Here is an 18175-nt window from a genome sequence, read left to right as displayed (position 1 = left end):
TCCCCATTTACAGTTACATTTTGAGCCATATCAGGTAGCCAGCTTTTAATCCATATAATATGCGTCATGTTGATTTTATATCGTTCTAATTTTTTAATCAAATCATCGTGGCACCAAGTCATATGTCTTACAGAAGTTTAAATATATTACATCACCACTATTACCGTTATCAACCAAACTGGTAAACTAATTTAAAAAGACATGACATCATTAGTTCAACCTAAACCTACGTTGTTTGGCATTAGTTACATTATCCTCCTTTAATTCTTTGTTAAGCAAGTCTTATATCAGCTGGTCCATAATCTTGCCTGGGATTGAGGTCAGACTGACAGGCCTATAATTACCTGAATCATCTTCCAGTATTCTGGAACTCACCTGGTGTTCCAAGACTTATTGAAAATCAACATGAACGGTCCAGGAGGCTCCTTAGCCAGCTCTTTTAATAATTAGATGCAAGTTATCCAGACCTACTGACTTAAAAATGTCTAACTTTAGTAGCTGATGTTTAACATCCTGAGGATGTTACTGTGATACTAGGAGAATGGGAAAGAGTGGTGTGTGGAAAGAGTCGTGTTATATGATCTGACTAAGTCACCTCCTGTGAGGCATGGAACAATGAGTTCAACTTTGGCAAAAACGATTCTGGGGTCCTTAGCACCAACTTTTCATCATGGAACGCACTGAGGTTCCTGCACAGCCAAAGCTGCCAACTCCCAGACTTGTCTAGCAGACATCATAGCGACCATGAAACAGGTATTGACCACAAAACAGGTACTGAAGTAGAATGGTGTGACCATAGTCAATGGTTTAAGTGAGTGGGTGGTCAGGGCTTCCTGCACCAGTAGTAGGTCCCATTTAGGAAATATTGGTCTGACTGAGGTCTAGCCAGTCTAACTGCTCTGAAAGATCTGGATATTTGAGGATTCTCTGCGAAGGAACCCGAGGAGCCTGTGTGTAAAATGCTATTTGTGGCCAATACCTGGCACGTGATGGTGCTAGGCTGAAGTCCCTTGTCCACACCGTCTTGAAAAAGTTTAAAATAGCTGGGATACCAGGGGCCTTGCAGATTTTTGTTGTTTTCTTGACACCATGAGCTAAACATCATCCGGACAGAGGAATAGGCCTTTAGTGTTGTAGCTCATCTGGAGGAGCAGAGTTCCAGTCACTTTGGAGGATAGTCGATCGAGATTAACACTTCCCTTTCAATAGCCAAACTGCCAGTTTTAGAGTCTGGGGCTGACTGGAGAATAGGATTGTGATGGGGTGTCCTCCGCACACAAGGCCTGAAGGGATTAAAGGTGGCTAAGTGGGCCAATTGACCACATAGGCTGCACCTGGAGGAGGAGCCAGGGAGCAATGAGGATTAGTTAAAGAGGAAGCTCAGCTGGATGGGAACACGAGGGGCCTGTATCAAACCTACTGGTTGAGAGTAGAAGGGGACTACAGAGAGAGAAACTGCAGTTACTATCAGGGTGAGAGAAAGTAAGGTAGGAAGTAGCCCAGGGATACAGCAGTAAAGTTCAGGACTGTGCAGACTTTGACTGCTTGATGTTGAATCCCTGGGTTGGAACCAAGTGTAGAGAGTGGGCCTGGGTCCCCCTACCAGCCACTAGGAAGTGCCACTATCAAGGGACAGTGAAAGAGAAGCTATGGAAAAGTAGGTCCTAAGAGACTTTGAGCACACAACCCACTCCTTCCTCTGGAAGGGGAAACTACAGGGACCTGGCTCAAGGGCCAAGCCATGAAGTGAGAGCAGTTGAGTCCTGAGAGACCAAGAGGCAGGGAGTGACTGAGTGCAACCCCAGGAAGGGGCATTGGCCTAGCAGAGCTAATCCCCAGAAACAGACAGGAGGCAGCGTTTTGGCAGTGAGTAGAGCACCCTGTGAGAAGGACCTTGGTGAAGGCTTTTCAGACTCACTGGTGGATGCAGTGGGGGTTCTACTGCCAAATCTACCAGATCCAAAAACCATCATCTCCTTGGGCAGCATAGAACTAGAACAATTAACTTTGCTTCAATTCACCTTCCCTAAAAGTGGAAGTGGTGCGAATTCATAAAACAGGCTCTGTGGCCTTCTGTAGGAGTGTGTGTTTTTTTAAAGGGACCTAGAATCTGCTTCCCTGCTAAAGTCCTTAATCAGCTTTCTGTTCTTGTGACTAGCAAACAGGTCAACTGCTGGGAGGCCATATTTCTCATGGCTCTTCTCTGAACCCTCTCCATATTTCTCTGAAATCAAGTGAAGGCTTCCTGATTCAGGCACCATTCTGAGTTGTTGACTGCACATCTGTTGAGCAAGTCTGCCTTCTGGTTCATTTCCCTTTTTATGTGTATTGATCTTATGGAAAAGAGGTTCTTCTCTGCCCATCCATTATCTCCATTGCTTCTACACAGAGTTAAGGTCCAAATTCCCCAGTGGTAGATGAGATACTTCACAGTGTTAGTGTTGTCTGACTGGACCAAAATGTGGTGGCCCTTGAGTTGGCTGTGGAACTATTGAAGGGCTAGCATGACAGCTCTCAGCTCCAAGAGATTGATGTTCTGATTCCTTTCTATGGTTGTTCACATGCCTTGCCCTGTCCTTAGTCCCAAGTGTGCTCTCCACCCCATGAGGCTGGCATCTGAAGTGAATACCTACAGGTCTTAATGGCATACTGGGTAACCCTGGCAAATGTTCTTTAGGATTACCCACTCTCAGGGGAGTCCAGTAACTGGGTTAGAAGCTTCACCTGGTCCTGTATATGTTCCAGGGTATGATTCTATATTTTCAGGAGAAATACCTGATATGGGATCTTTTCCCCTATACACAGAAACAGAAGGCCCAGTAGCTGGAGACACTGAGCTATGGATGGCCTTATGTTCCTTACCAACATAAATATTAGGTTCTAGATTTTCTGGAGTCTGTTTAGTGGTGGGTAGACTTTTGCCACAGAAGCATCTGTATCCACTCCCTGGTGAACTGTCCTTGTGGAAGGGATCAAGGAACTTCTCTTGGTGTTTATCGCAAAACCGTGTATTTGAAGTGGTTTCAGTGTCTGGACTGCTGCTACTTTGGTTGGATTGCTGATCAAAACATCAGCTAGGAGGGGATACAGGTGAGTGCTCTGAGACCTGTAACTATGACCAACATGTTGGTAAAGTTCATAGGGGGAAACAAAAGGCTGAATGGTCGCGTTTTGTAGTGGTAGCATGCTGTGCTGTACATAAATCTCAGTAGGTGGTAGTGCTGGCGGTCCAGAGGTACAGGGGAGTGTAGATACACATTTGCTAGGGCCCCTGACGCAAGGAAATCCCCTTGGGACAGGAATGCTACCTGGCTATTATTTCCATTTGGAATCTGATTTTTAGATGAAAGATGGAGTGGGATCCAGTGTTCTAGGCCAGGGGTAGTCACAACTCAGTACCTCTCTCACCTACTTGTCTGTGGTCAACAGAGACTATTCTCCTGAGAAGGAAATTCTGCCTCCTCTGTTCAGATTCTGGCAGAGGCACAGCCGGTTGTTGTCAAACTGAGTTCTTACAGAGGATGCTACCACCTTTGGTTTTTCTGCCTGACTTGTAGTTCCAGGCTTTTCCCACTGGTGAACCTGCTGTCTTTCTTCTGGTACTTCTATGTGGATGGATGGATGAAAGGAGCATATCTACCTGGTATTGGGCAGGTAGTCCCTTCTCAAGGCACAGCGTGCAGAGGAGGGGGGGACTGTTCAGTATTACTGTCTGCCACAATCTTAACCATTTTCCCCCAGACAGGAAAGCTGGTGGAATAGAATGAGCACAGGATTTGTGTGACATAAGTGCCTGCCAGATGTTGGCCCTGATTGCTGAGCTAGATGTCATGGCCCTGGCTGAGAATCTAATTGCATCCATTGAGGCATCAGTCTCAAAAAGCTATTGCTAGGGATATTTTCTTAAGGGTATCCCTGAAGATAGGTTAGTCCTCATCTTCCACAGCCTTAAGGTCATCCAGCCAGGACATTATGGCTCCTGTGAAGCACGTAGTAGCTAGCGACACGGTAAAGGGGGATTAGAGGAAGCCTCAAAATGCCTTCTGAGTGTGGCTTCCACCTTCCTATCAGTGGGTTGTGGGGAAAGAAATCCCTTCAAATGGAATTACATGTTTTGCTTGAGATGCCTCCACAACATTGTCCTCTAGTATTTCTGACTCTGGAATTTTTTTGACTCTCACAACTTGCAGTATTTAAGTGCATGCTTGCTTAGGTGCTTTACTCGTCAGGGGTTTTCCATTCCTCCCTGATCGCATCCTGTCATAAATATAAAGGGAAGGGTAACCACCTTTCCGTATACAGAACTATAAAATCCCTCCTAGCCAGAGGCAAAACCCTTTCACCTGTAACGGGTTAAGAAACTTGGATAACCTCGCTGGCACCTGACCAAAATGACCAATGAGGAGACAAGTTACTTTCAAAGCTGGAGGTCAGGGGGAGCAAAGGGTCTGTCTGTCTGTCTGATGCTTTTCCATCCAGGAACAGAAAAGGAATGGAGTCTTAGAACTTAGTAAGTAACCTAGCTAGACATGCGTTAGATTTCTGTTTTGTTTAAATGACTGGTAAAATAGCTGTGCTGAATGGAATGTAGATTCCTGTTTGTGTGTCGTTTTGTAACTTAAGGTTTTGCCTAGAGGGATTCTCTGTGTTTTGAAGCTGATTACTTTGTAAGGTATTTACCATCCTGATTTTACAGAGGTGATTCTTTTACTTTTTCTTTAATTAAAATTCTTCTTCTAAGAACCTGATGGTTTTTTCATTGTTCTTAAGATCCAAGGGTTTGGGTCTGTGTTCACCTATGCAAATTGGTGAGGATTTTTATCAAGCCTTCCCCAGGAAAAGTGGGTGTAGGGCTTGGGGGGATATTTGGGGGAGGGGAGACGGGGAGATGTCTCCAAGTGGGCTCTTTCCCTGTTCTTTGTGTAAGACGCTTGGTGGTGGTAGCCTACGGTTCAAGGACAAGGCAAAGTTTGTACTTTGAGGAAGTTTTTAACCTAAGCTGGTAAGAATAAGCTTAGGGGGTCCTCCATGCAGGTCCCCACATCTGTACCCTAGAGTTCAGAGTGGGGAAGGAACCTTGACACATCCTCAAAGGATGTAGGGTGGGGAAAACTTGGCTACATTTTTTCCAGTCCTGCTGCAGAGCCTGAATCTGAGAAAATGAAGGTTACTTACCTGTAACCAGAGTTCTTCAAGAGTACTGAGCCACCTTGATATGGCTTGTAGTAAAAGCCTTTTCTAGCAGCATCAGCTAGAGCAGTCACCACACCGGGCCTGATCCCTGAACATCCTGACATACTGAACGTGAGGATATAACAGGGGTGGAGCACTGTCCCTACCTCAGTTCCTTCTGCTTGAAAGCCACAGACAATTATAAGGACCCTGACAGAGGGCAGAGTGTGAATTGTGAATATGCAGAGCCATCTCAACTCTGGTTGAAAGTAAGTAACCTTCATTTCTTAAAGTGGCTCTGCATATTCCCACTTATGGGAAAGACTGATTAACACTGCTGAGACTAACAGGGAGCTGGGGACAGAGTCCTAGTTGAATACTCAAGCAAGATCTTGTCAAATCTACTGTCATCTTTAGCAGCAAAATCCAAAGTGTAATGTTTGGTGAAAGTATGTACCAAAGTCCAGGCTTCAGCTTTGCAGATCTCGGCAACAGGCTGGAGCCAGGAATTAGCCACAGCTCTAGTAGAATGTAGTCTACTTGAAGCAGGTACAGAAACTTCTGCTAGCATGTAATACTCAGCAATATATTGCTTACTCCACTGGGGAACAGTCTGAGAAAGCATGTGTCCCATATTGTTCTTAGCATAAGAAACAAAGTCTAGACTTTTATGGAAGCTTAGTACTGTCCAAATAATAGGTGAGAGCCCTTATAGCAGCCAGTATAAGGAGGACATTCTCCTTTATTAGAATGTGCCTTTAGAGGGGAAATGGTAAATTAATAGACTGATTTATATGAAAATCAGACACTACCTTTGGTAAGAACCAAAAGATCAGATCTAAGGACTACCTTGTCCTTATGAATAGAAGTAAAAGGTGGGTCAGCCATCAGTGCATTCAATTTGCTTACTCTTCTGCCTGATGTAATGGCAATAATGAAGGCCATTTTGGTAGACAAATGATAAAATGAACACTCAGCTAATGGCTTGAATGTAGATTTCACCAACATGGTCAAAACCAAAATGAGATCCCAAGAAGGGACATGGTCTCTAACAGGAGGACACACATTTAATAAATCTTTCATAAACTTTTTAACTAAAGCATCAACAGTGATCTACCATCAATTAAAGTACAGTACGTGGAGATGGCTGCCAAATGGACCTTTAAAGATCAGTTAGACAACATCTGAATTTTAAAGTACATTAAGTATTTCAGATCACAAGGAATGGAAGCCGATATCGGAGAAATCAGACTTCCTCTGCATCCATGCCTGGAATCTGTACCGCTTTTGATGGTAGCAATGTCTAGTTGACAGTTTTCTAGAGTTAACTAGTATGTCCTGCACAAATGAAGAACATGACTGCTCAAGAGAAAGGGATGAAAGGCAGACATCAGTCTACTCCCCTAGTGCAGCAGGAACGTATCCAATGTACCGTCCCTGCCTCCTCTGGAACAGAAATGTTGACACCCTGTTGAACCTTGTTGCAAATAGATCCACAACTGGTCAATCCTTTCTGGAAAATATGGTCTGAACCAACTGATCCTTCAGGGACCACTCATGTATCTAGGAGCAGTTTCTGCTGAAGTTATCTGCAGCTACATTGTTCTCTTCTGCCAAATGTTGTCCCGTGGGATAAATGGGGTGGTGGATACACCAATCCCATTGATTTATCGCTCCTGTGCACAAGAGGTTGGACTGAGCACCCCCTGCTTCTTGTTATAATGCATTACAGTTGTGTTGTGCATTACTTCCTGCAAAACCTTCCCTTGCAGATGAGAAAGGAATGCTCTAAGTGCCAGATGAACAGCTTCCTTCTAGTATGCAGATATGCAACATTATTTCCTTACAAAACAAGTGTCCACAAACTGTTAAGTGATTCAAGTGCACCACCCAACCCTTGTTCTGATGTAGTTTGCTCCACTTGTTGATGAAAGGGACTAGCCTGTCTTCAAAAGAAGGAGTAGAAGAATGCTAGTTGGCTGGTTCTAAACTCTTGGGCATCTTGTCAAAACCGAGGCTTGGTGTCCTGGGATGAGGACACTGATGAGGAAGTGGACTGTTGAGGTGTGGAGCCTCATTTGAAAGGTATCTTTCTGTTGTTGGTATTGTTGAGTCTCTGACTGGGCAAAAAGAAGCCGAAGGCTGGGGATAGTGATGCCTCTGATATCGGAAAGAGGGGGTGGAGGCCTCCTTTACGTGGATGGGAACAAGCTGTTTATCTTGTGTCCTTCAGTTTTTCTATTAAGTCAGTCTTTTCCCATAAAGACATCCCCACTTCAAAGGGGTGATCTTCCATCTCACTTTATAGCATCCATAACTAGAGAAGAGGACCAAACCCATGCATGCCTCCTGATTATCACAGCTGATGTCAGTGCTCTGGCAGCAGAGTCTGAGGCAATAAAGGAGGCCCTGAAGGAATGCATAGCTACATTCTGATCATCCAGTAAGATGATGTTTGCCAACCTTCTCCTATAATCAGGAAGGCCCTGGAGAAATTGTAGCATCTCCCATAAATGGAGTTGGTAATGGGCTGTGACTGCCAGATAATTCACCACCCTGATACCAAGGTATGAGGAGAACACCTTGCTCCCCACTGTGTCAATTCCCGCCCCCCCATCACCCAGGGTGCAGTGTGGCTGTTAAGACCTCACCCTGTTGCTGACAGCAGCCACCACTAGCAAGTTAGGCACAAGGTGGTTATGGAAATACAAGAAACCTTCAGAGGGCATCTGGTATAGTTTGTCCGCCTTTTTAGAGATTGGACCAATCTCACCTATTGTCAATGTCATAGATTTGGCAGACTGCAACAAACCATCCAAGATGGGGAGTGATCTTATGGTTGGCAGTAACACCAAGCAGGCCCGTCCCTAGGGGAGTGCCCAGGACAAATCAGCCTCCCTGCTAGTCTCCTCGCCATCTGTCCGGCGTGCCCAGCTGCCACTTGCCTCCTCACCCCCCGCCCACCATTCTTCTCCTTGCCATCCACCCACCTGCCTCCTCACCCCCCCTTCCTCCCACGTGCCCGTCTGCCACTCGCCTCCCCATTTGTCTCCTCACTCCGCTTGCCTGCCTCACCTCCCCACCTGACTCCTCACCTGAATATTGGGACACCATCTGTCCCGATATTCAAATCATACATTGGTCAGGACACGGGACAAAGGGCTGAATATCACGACAGTCCCAATTTTATCAAAGCATGGTGCCCCCCCCGAAGCGCAGGGCCCAGGGCGGTTGCCCCAATTTGCCCTACCCAAGTGATGGCTCTGACACCAAGGGTATTGAATACCAGGTGGGAAGTCTCCTCCACTGGCACCACAAGGAGATTCGAAGTAGACACCACGTGATCCACCAGATCATAGAACTGCACAGCACCCTCAGAAGAAAAGGAGGCTGAAGCCTTCCCCCACATGAACATCTGATAGACTAGGCTTAAAATCAGTTCCTAAACACTCCTCTTCAGAGACAGGAGCTCACTCTTTGTCCTCCTCTTCTGACAGGGTATCAGGTAGCACTAGCTGTAGCATCAATGGATCCAGGGAAATCAGGTCCAAGGATTTTTGGACTTTTGGATTCTTGGCAGATGAAACACCATCCCTCCATCCACAAGGAGGGAAACTGAAGAGGTCTTGAAGTGGTACCCACTAAGACCCCAAGACTGCTAGTCTCCTTAACTACTGGGGGTTGGAAACATGCTAATAGGGGGAGGACCAAAGAGTGGTCCAACCTTGCTATAGCTCTCTCTCTTTCCTCTATCCTTCTTCTGGAGAGGGTGTGGGTCCAGATCTGAGAAAGAATGTAACAGGGATTCCACAGGGAGGAATGGGGATCCAGTTCTTCATGGAGACCCTGATGGAGTCCTTGGAGGAAGGATCAGAAGGTGTTCCAGGAGAGGACGAGCAATGGGATCTGGTTTCTTCTTCCTAATGGGAGATGAAGAGGATGACGACCATGGAACCAATGGCACTTGCCTCCTTTTGTGCACCACATACTTCACGCCCAGATCCAGGGCATGCGCTGTAGCTGAAGGGTGGACTTGAGCCACCACAGTGACAGAACTCTCTGGAACAGGAACCCGATCAGGAAAGGACAGAAGATCTGAAGGTACATATGGGCTTATCTCCATTACTGAAGCTGGAGTTGGAGCAGCTCTCTGTTTCAGAACAGTGGTGGCCTTATCAGAATCAGACAGGAGAGCTCTGATGCATGAAAACTGGCACTGCTAACATTGGCCATCTTGCTCCTCTGCCTCTTTTTCCTCAGTGCTGCAGCATCTGGAACTGAAAGCACTGATGGCCCTCATTCAGAGGCACCATTTACATCCATTTTCCAGGATCTGGAAGAGGCAGTTGGAAATGACACTGGCCCTGCAACCAGAGGGGTTGCATCAGAGTGAGATCACTGTGAGACATGAGGTACCAGCGAGGGTGGCTAACTCATTTTTGACTTTTCCAGAACCAGGGCAGTGGGATCAAACCACACAACCCTTGCTTAGGACATGTGTCGCCTCAGGGGCTTGACTGGGGAGCTGCAGGAACAGAGTCCATCCTTGTTAGGAGCTGCGACTTCTTGGAACCCTACAGTTGACCAGAACAGATGGAGGCCACTGGGGCTGAGGCTGGCTCCTTAGAGTTTGGAACCAGAGTTTAAACAGATCTAGATGGTCTAGCTTGGAGGGCTTCCTTAAGTTGCAGGAGTTGTAGATTAATCTTCTTGTGATGGGGGCTCTAGGGGTGAAAGTCAAGCAGATCGAACAGCCAGAGGGATAGTGGCCTTCTCCCAAGCAGCTCAGGCACCACATGTAGTCATCAGATATTGGGAAGAGGGCCAGCAGGAAACAACCTTTTAAATTCCTGGCTTTTTCAGTTTCACCATTCCCTGGGACTGGGGAAAACCCTCATTATTACTGACATACTGTAAGCTAACACAAAAGTTTGTAGAAAACTTCAAAGAACTGGAAGTATTCACATCCATCCTGGCATATGGTTGGGAGGAACTGAGGTGGGGAGGACACTCTGCCCCTTTTACAACCTCACCCTCAGTGTGTCAGGATGCTCAGGAGAGGGACGCAAGAGTGCTCTAGTTGTCACTGCTAGAAGAGGGTTCTACTGCAGAGTGCTATAGAACCTGTAAGTGGGAATGTGCAGAGCCACTGAAAGAACTGCAGGCGTTATCTACCTGGTTAAGTTTACTAGTTAGAGAGGTGCCACAGGGAAATTGGACAGAGATTAATGGAATGAGAGTAAACCAGATGTCCAGTACTACTAACTTGGCAGCTAATTCACAGAAGACTGAGCTTGAACTCCAGACAGGGGAGTGCTGGAGGAGTGTGAAATATAATCTTCAGGGTTATGTATGACAAGCTTATGCCCCTGGAGACTAGAAGTCCAGAACCGTACAGAAGCATGGGCGACAGCAGGTTCAAGCCCTATAGGTGTTGGAGAGGACATGTCTTCATCCCATAAGAGGAGTTATACACAGAGACAGATTTCAAAATGGAAGTATTAGTGTGGAAGTCAAGGTCCATGATGTTTGGACACATTCAAAGGATGACTGAAGGGGAAGGTAGCATGGCAGGAGAAGGTGGTAGGAAAACCACTGAGGAAGCAATGGATTGATTGCATCAAAGATGGTAAAAGCAGGTAGACCTGTGTTGGCTCAGACAAAGATGGCAGATGGTTACATGACAATCTATACCCAGTTGATGGGATAAGGGAGAAGAATTCTCCCTCTCTGGCTGGTGCTAAATGCGGGCTACCATCTTTCTCAACATGATTTCAATTATGTATGGGGAAAACCTTCTGCTGCTTCTGAGGTTTGGGTTTGTAATTCAAAGCAGAGAAATCTGTCTCCAAGGGAAAAGTTGATCATGGAAGGAGGTGAGGATGAATAGCTTATGTGGGTTTGTTTTCATTTATTTTTAGCCCTTTTGGCTTAAGTTTCCATGTGGGAGGAGGATAGTCATATACAAAACTATCATTAGAAGGAGTTGCCTCCTGGATCAGAGAGCATAGAGGAGCAGAGGTAAAGGAGTCCTTGTCTAGCTCATCCCCACTGTATAACTGGAGTGGAAGTGTGTCATGAGTAGCGGGGGAGAATATTCCCATGTATTGTGAGGTTTTTTAACTGGTAAGGAGGGATATCCCCTAAGATGTCCAATTCCTTGCCAAGTGCCTCAGTTACCGCTAAGAGACTTGGGAACTTTTCAATATACATACGGACTAAACTAAGGAAAATTTTAGAAGGATTTTTAGACTTTTCACTCAAGAGTTCTTTATCAGAAATGATGATCAAAGTTTGCTGGTAAGGACTGACCCACCTGTCCAAAGGTGCCTCTGAAGGAATCTCAGCATGTGGGGACAGCGTGTGTGGGAGACGGGCTCAAGCTAGCTACTAGGACCAAAGCCCAGAGTTTTAAAGGTACGTAGGGATATTTGTAGGTATGACTGTCAATGGGATTTAGCCCCTAATACTTAAATCCGTTTAGAAAAGGAGATTTAGGCTCCTAAATAAATTCCTTCTAATGACAGTAGTTGAAACTCTGACCTCAGAAATGCCTATATACTCAAAAATCTGGGCCCAAACTTTTATGGGCCAGAAATTATTGCAGTGCAAACCCTTTCAATGACTCTTTCAATGACCCCCTCTTCAGGGGGTCGTCACAGATGGAGCTCCTCAGGGCCTACCTTTTCTATTTGGCCATCTCTGCCCTCTTCAGGGTAGGAGAAAAATTAAGGGACGTGAGTGGTCCTTTTCAAGGACTAATCCCTCAAAGAATTGTCCCCTAAATGCAGGAAAGAGGAGAGATGACTGCTCTGTGTTGCTCCAGAGTCTGGCTTTGAAAGCTGGGATGGTAACAAGGCAGGCAGGAAGACTGATCTGCCAGTCTGTTTAAATAGGTGAAGACAATATGATTGGGGGTGGACAGTGTGAGACTGAAGCCTAGAACTGTGGACAAGTCTAAACTGCCTCCTGTATCTGCAGGAAGAGAGGAGCAGCTGAAATGTCTTCACTAGGGGAGAGCTAATGATGGAGAAGTGCATTTCACATGCAAGCATATGAACAAGGACTATACTCTTAAGAGCTCACAGTCTGAGTGAATGACATACAAGATAACAATGAGGAATGAAGTAACAAAAAACCCAGCGTGACCACTGATGTTAGGCATGTGTTCTTAGGGTATGTCTACACTTAAAACACTGCAGCTGCATTGCTGTAGTACTTCAGTGTAGACACTTAGTACAGTGGTGGGAAGGGTTCTCCCATCACTGTACTTCGTACACCTCCCTGAAGAGGCAGTAGCTAGGTTAACACAAGCACTGTCTACACTGGGGGTTAGCTGGCATAGTTACATCTGTCAGGCAGGTGGATTTTTCATGTAGCTATGCTGATGTAAATTTCCTAGTGTAGACCAGCCCAGAGTTTTAAAATTTATTTATTAAAGCAGGCACTGAACACCCAAAGGGATAAGAAGTTAAACTTAAGTGGGCAATCTGTATATGAAGAAAACCTTTAAATGTAATGAGTTAAAATTTGCCACTATGCATTACTTTTTATGTTTACTCTTTTTATGTTGTTATCTGTATATGCTTTATGGGAAGGTTTAAAACGCAACAATGCAAGTTTATTATAAAAAATTGCTTATAAATTGAGTTATTTTAGAGATCAGGATGTGAAAGACTAATGTCTTTGACAAGCACTAGGGCTAGAGTTGGCAGGATTTCTAAGGCCTTATCTACCTGGTGTAACCTAAGATGTTAATTTAAAAAACAGATCTAGTTACAGGTGTAAAATCCTCTATAGAAACTTATACCAGAATAAGTCTGCCTTTTTTCAGTTTAGTATGTGGTGTGAAAAGGGGTTTAAACTAAATAAAAAATAGCCAGAATAAGAGTATTCACACAGATTGTGTGTGGGGGAAGGGGTTATACATGTATAAAACCAGTATGATTTAACCAGGTAGATAAGGCCTAAATTTCTCAGATTGCAAAGAACTTTACTCTTGAACTATAGCCACACTGCTAGGGGCCTAATTGCTGAGCAGATTGTTTATTGTATTGAATTGTATGACATGGACAAAATATCCATCAGGGATTAGGAGGTGTCCACCAAATTAAATTCTAGTGTGAATTACCTCTTCTTTGAACCCACTGTTTCTGAAAAGAGTTAACCCCAGCACATAATCTACCACCCCATAATTCTCTGAAGTAATCTTAGAGATATGTTTAAAATTTAGTGCTTGTGAAAGGCGCTACCCATCACAGAAACTACAGTCTTCAGTTTATCCACAAAAGAGATACAGCACAGTCACAGGCAATGCAGACTTCCCCACACTGCCTTGCCTATGTGCCTCAATACTGCCCTGGAACAAATCTACAGGGGTAAAGTCAGTTCCGTTTCGAAGCCCAATCAATCCGTGGTCGATCCGCTGAAACTGACAAAATATCAATCAATGCTAAACTCGGATTAATTTTGTGAAGTGAACATTCATCCACAAGCAAATGGACCGAGACCACCGACATCTTGTTTTTACATAGGCCATTGAACAGTCACCAGATTGCACAGGACCAGACTGTAATGGACTTTCAACTATCATACAATGGCTCTTTTTCAAATTTGAAAACTTCTCAAGTCAATGAAAGCCAGATTCTGTAGGGAGACAACGTGGGTAAAAAAATATCAATACAGATGATATTTTAATACAAAATATTAGATTTTTACACAAGTCAGTTTTTTTTAAAATATAGAACCTTAAAAAATGAACAAGTTGCTATCCACACACTATAAACACGCATCTTTGTGCTCAGTTTGATCAAGTTTTCAGAACAATTTTAAACACCAGTCCATATTTTAAACACTGCCTTCAACTTTTATGAAATCTTTGCCACATTCTGCACTACCAATATTATATGTACAGTGTGAAGCGCCTTCATTCAGTTTTAATAGGATAGTTAAACTGCTCAGTTATCAGATTCTTTGTGCAATGATTTCACATTCGACTGCTCATGACAAGTTCGCATTACAGTTCTGTGGCACCTGGTATGAGCAACCACATGTAATTCTGTGAATGTTCACGGTAAAGAATGTCAGTTACATGTATTGAAATACATTTTTTCAAAGTACAAGTTCTTCAGCTAAATAAAAAAAATTATTCGTTTAGGGGAAATTTTAACTGATTAACCAGAGTTTTCAACAATTGCTATGCACTGAAAAATTAATTTTGATTTCTCAAAGTTGAATAAAGTAATTAGCTATTTATCAGATTTTCATAGAGATGAACTATAGCATGTGCATCTCAGGAATGTTTGGAATAGTCCATTTGTTTTTGAACCCATAGAAAGGAAATTTTTTCCTTCCTCTTTATCCACCATTATCTAAGTTCAATAGCAGATCTTACAAACTCTTCTTTTAATAGTAAATCATCCACAACATGTGGGCAGTTAGCCAAGGAGATTTAAGATGATTTACTTGGTTGAAATAATTTACACAATTGAACTTATGCATACAGTACAAAACTATGAACAAAAAGGTGAAGCAAACTTTTTTATTTATATTCAGGTAAAAACATTAACCTGATGAAGTAAATTATTGCAGATTTGAGAAATCAGCACATAAAACAGTTGGACAGAGCATTGCTTACAGGTGCTTTATCTGTGTCAAAAGACAAAGGCTGAACTGTTTGTTCCAAGCTAGCACTGGGGGGCAAAGAGGGAGGCTAGAAAAGTAAACATGAACTTAAGTCAAGAATAAGAAATTTTTGTTTACTTGAACAGGGAATAAAACTGCTAATTTGTCTTTTAAAAAACTATACATCAATTTGAAATGTGCTGGCCTTTTAATAATAAATAATGGCCAGCCCAATCTGTTGATTTTTCAACTACACAAAAGAAAGAAATTCTTCCCAGCCTCTGGGTAAGAGGCTTTTGTTGCCTGAATCACTGTGTAAACAGTTCTAGAGTGTCATCTGGTAAAGACTGTAGCCAATATATCCTACTACTACGTTAAAACTAAGCTCTACCTAATTACAAAGGCTGAATTATATTGACAATATATATTTTTAATTCAGTAAAATTTAAATTATATCTTAATTTGAGAGAAAACATGGAGCAATAAATGCCCATGCAAACCAAAATGTAACAATTGTTGAGTGTTGCACACAAAAAAGAACCAAGTGAATTGCACATCAGACAACACAAGAGGAAGGGAAAAATCAGAGGCATGTGAAGGGACACAGAACTAGTCTACTAAACTAGATTTGTCAAATACATGTGTATTTTAATTTCTGTACTTATGTACAAAACTTGTCTTTGGAGGAAAAAACTGCAGACTTAGCTAGATGGATACACACAGCCCGATATTAAACTGCACAGCGACATTTATTGTTCCAGCCTGGAAAAACATCCCTTTTTTAAATTTCACACAGCAAAGCAAGTTAAAAACTTCACTCATCAAATAAATGTTAATTTAAACAAGAACTTGCTAAAGAAACCTTGTCACAACAACTTTTTAGGGCCTGATCACTTTAAGTCCATTGGGCCTTTAATGAATATCAACCAAGTGTCTTTGTTTATAATCTGCAAGCCGTTTTTCTACAACAAGAAGGCGTAACACGTTTCCTTGACTCAGGTGATACATTTAGAAAAGAATCATGATTTTCTCTTTGCTGTAACAGGCAGACATTGCATTTTTCATTGTGATCAGGAAAGATGGAATGACTGCTGCCCTTCTCTTGCAGCTATCAAGAGTTTTTCACGCATTATCTCAATACTTGAATAGTCCGGCAATTTGAGATAATTCACACAAGTCATTACTGAGGGCAAGAAGTCATCTGGATTTTCTGTAGACTCAAATGTCTTGCGTACAATTGTCAGTGGAGGATTCAAACTTCGAAAGCCTGAAAGGAGAAGAAAAGATCCACTGTGTTTCTCTGAACATAAACAGGAAAATTACTTTTCTTAACCTACTATGAAACTGACAGTAATTCAGCACAATTGGCATTCTAAATTATGACTCTTCAACCTTTGCTTAAGAATATTTCCACATTACCACAACCTTAAATGGAAAGTAAAAAGCTAGACGTACTTTCAAATTATGCCAACTAATTTTTGCTTTTTAGTTACCGTGAAGACTCAGACTAGACAGGTCCATTTCACTTTTTGGTTCTTCAGCACTAGCACACTACTGCAATCTATACATGAAAACTAAAAAATGTAAGCAGGGCTGAAGTATATTCATAAAGATGTCATTTTTATATACAAAGCAGTCAGTCAGTTAAGGAAGCTGGCAAAAGGTATTTTATCTACAATTAATTTGATTTTTTAAAATATACAGCTGCATAACCATGAACATATTCAATATCAGGAGGCAGATTCCAAACAAGGGCATCAAATATTCTCTCATTTTTTCCCCTTTATTCCTTTTCCTTCAAAAAATAGCATCTTCTTTTTATACCCTCTTTTGCATTTTAGGATTCAGAATCAATGTTTCTACAAATATGGTCTCATTTCTTGACAGGAAGTCTTAGTGACTGTGCTTCCTGTAAGGAAAAACACTGCCATTTTATTATTTGGCCCACCGTAACTTATTACAAGTTGTCTCATGGTTAACAACATAACCATGAACACTGAACTGCTTTTCCCCCAAAAGAGTAACAATTTGTTTTAATGTGGATTATTCTGTGTCAGGTAGCACGATATCTGCTAACACTGATATCAGCTATGAAATATTGTACATTATCCGTCATCTCTATCTTGTAAAGTTATTCAAGCAAAATCTTTATTAATGTTACTATTCAAGACATCATCATTTTATTTATGCAAACTTCAAAAATGTGAACTATTATAACAAGCTTATAGCACTCCAAACTTCTTAACTAACATTTCACGTTTTGAAAATGAAATATGCAGATTATAGGTAACTAGTGAAGTGAAAAACAGAAACGGTTTTGAATGATTCACAAATGCATCAGCTGTGCTGATTATACACGAGAGTGCAGACATGATGGCAATATCTACTAAATAAACCCACCTCCTACTGGCAGTCTAGGGCTACCGGTCACAAACTGGAGAAATAATCTTTGTTGCTCACTATCAAGACTACTAAGAATTTCAAACAGGTACTTCACAGCTCGACTAAAAAGAGAAAACAAAAACAGCTGTTTATTTTAAATATATATATTGTAAGCAAAAGAATAAAAAACTATTATCACAGCATTAATGAGCATGGTTCCATGCTCAGACTACGTGTATTATAAATGCTATTTTTATGAACAAACATCTCAGTTTCTTCCCAAAATGTGTAAGAGGTGTTGCATCATTTCATGTACAGCAACTATGAAAGGTATTTAGTTTATTTTAAGATTAATCAAATGCACAATTTTCAACATTTGGTATCCTAGTATCAAATCCATATTACCTGTCATGTGTATAACCATGATCTGGCCTGCAGCATTCCATTAACGTCTTTGCATCCCAAGTGTCTGTTTTACTGCCACACAGGAGCTGATCCAACTATAAATTTAAGCAGAGAGAACAGTTTTGTCCTTGTGCGGACACAGAACGAAGACTGTGCATGCGGATTACAACATGAATCTATTTTCTGGAACAACATTCAGGAAAGTTACTTCTGCTGAATTGTGCAATACTACAGAGCTCATTTGACTTTAATAGCCCCATCCCAATAATAGCTTCATTTATTGGATCCGGACATCTCCAGACCTCCTGCTACTAGTGGGCTGCATTTCTTCCTGTAGTTAGAAACAGTCCAAACTTGTGTCTCAGGCTGTGGGCACTAGCCAGGCTAATTCAATGCCATTTGGGCACTTCTCGCTCAACCTTTTTTATGAGTCTTATACAACTAATTTCAGGGAAACAGACCGCTTCTCTCTCACCCTTCTTTCCCTCCCATTGCAGGTGCACTCCTGATCAGAGACTTTTAAACAGGAGGGGACTGCTGCCAACAACTTAAAATGCATCTCAAAAAATAGTCTGTACCACTTCATACTGGT

At 42.6% G+C, this 18175-nt stretch overlaps 1 protein-coding gene across 4 annotated transcripts in view; it reads right to left on the bottom strand.

The window, feature by feature from the left end:
• Positions 1-13947: 13947 nt before the first annotated feature.
• Positions 13948-18175, bottom strand: part of TRIP12 (thyroid hormone receptor interactor 12) — a 158763-nt gene continuing 154535 nt past the window's right edge. For all 4 annotated transcript variants that reach the window (XM_074963855.1, XM_074963856.1, XM_074963857.1 and 1 more), the window contains 3 exons: positions 17584-17678; positions 17197-17300; positions 13948-16063 (listed from right to left, as the gene is read on the bottom strand). In XM_074963855.1, coding sequence (XP_074819956.1) covers positions 15867-16063; positions 17197-17300; positions 17584-17678 — 396 coding nt within the window. In that variant the 3' untranslated portion in view covers positions 13948-15866. The remainder of the gene's footprint in view (positions 16064-17196; positions 17301-17583; positions 17679-18175) is intronic.

Source organism: Natator depressus, chromosome 9 (assembly GCF_965152275.1).
Source record: "Natator depressus isolate rNatDep1 chromosome 9, rNatDep2.hap1, whole genome shotgun sequence".
Lineage (NCBI taxonomy): Eukaryota > Metazoa > Chordata > Testudines > Cheloniidae > Natator > Natator depressus.
Note: the sequence above shows the minus strand (reverse complement) of the source record. Positions and strands in the feature narration are given on the sequence as shown.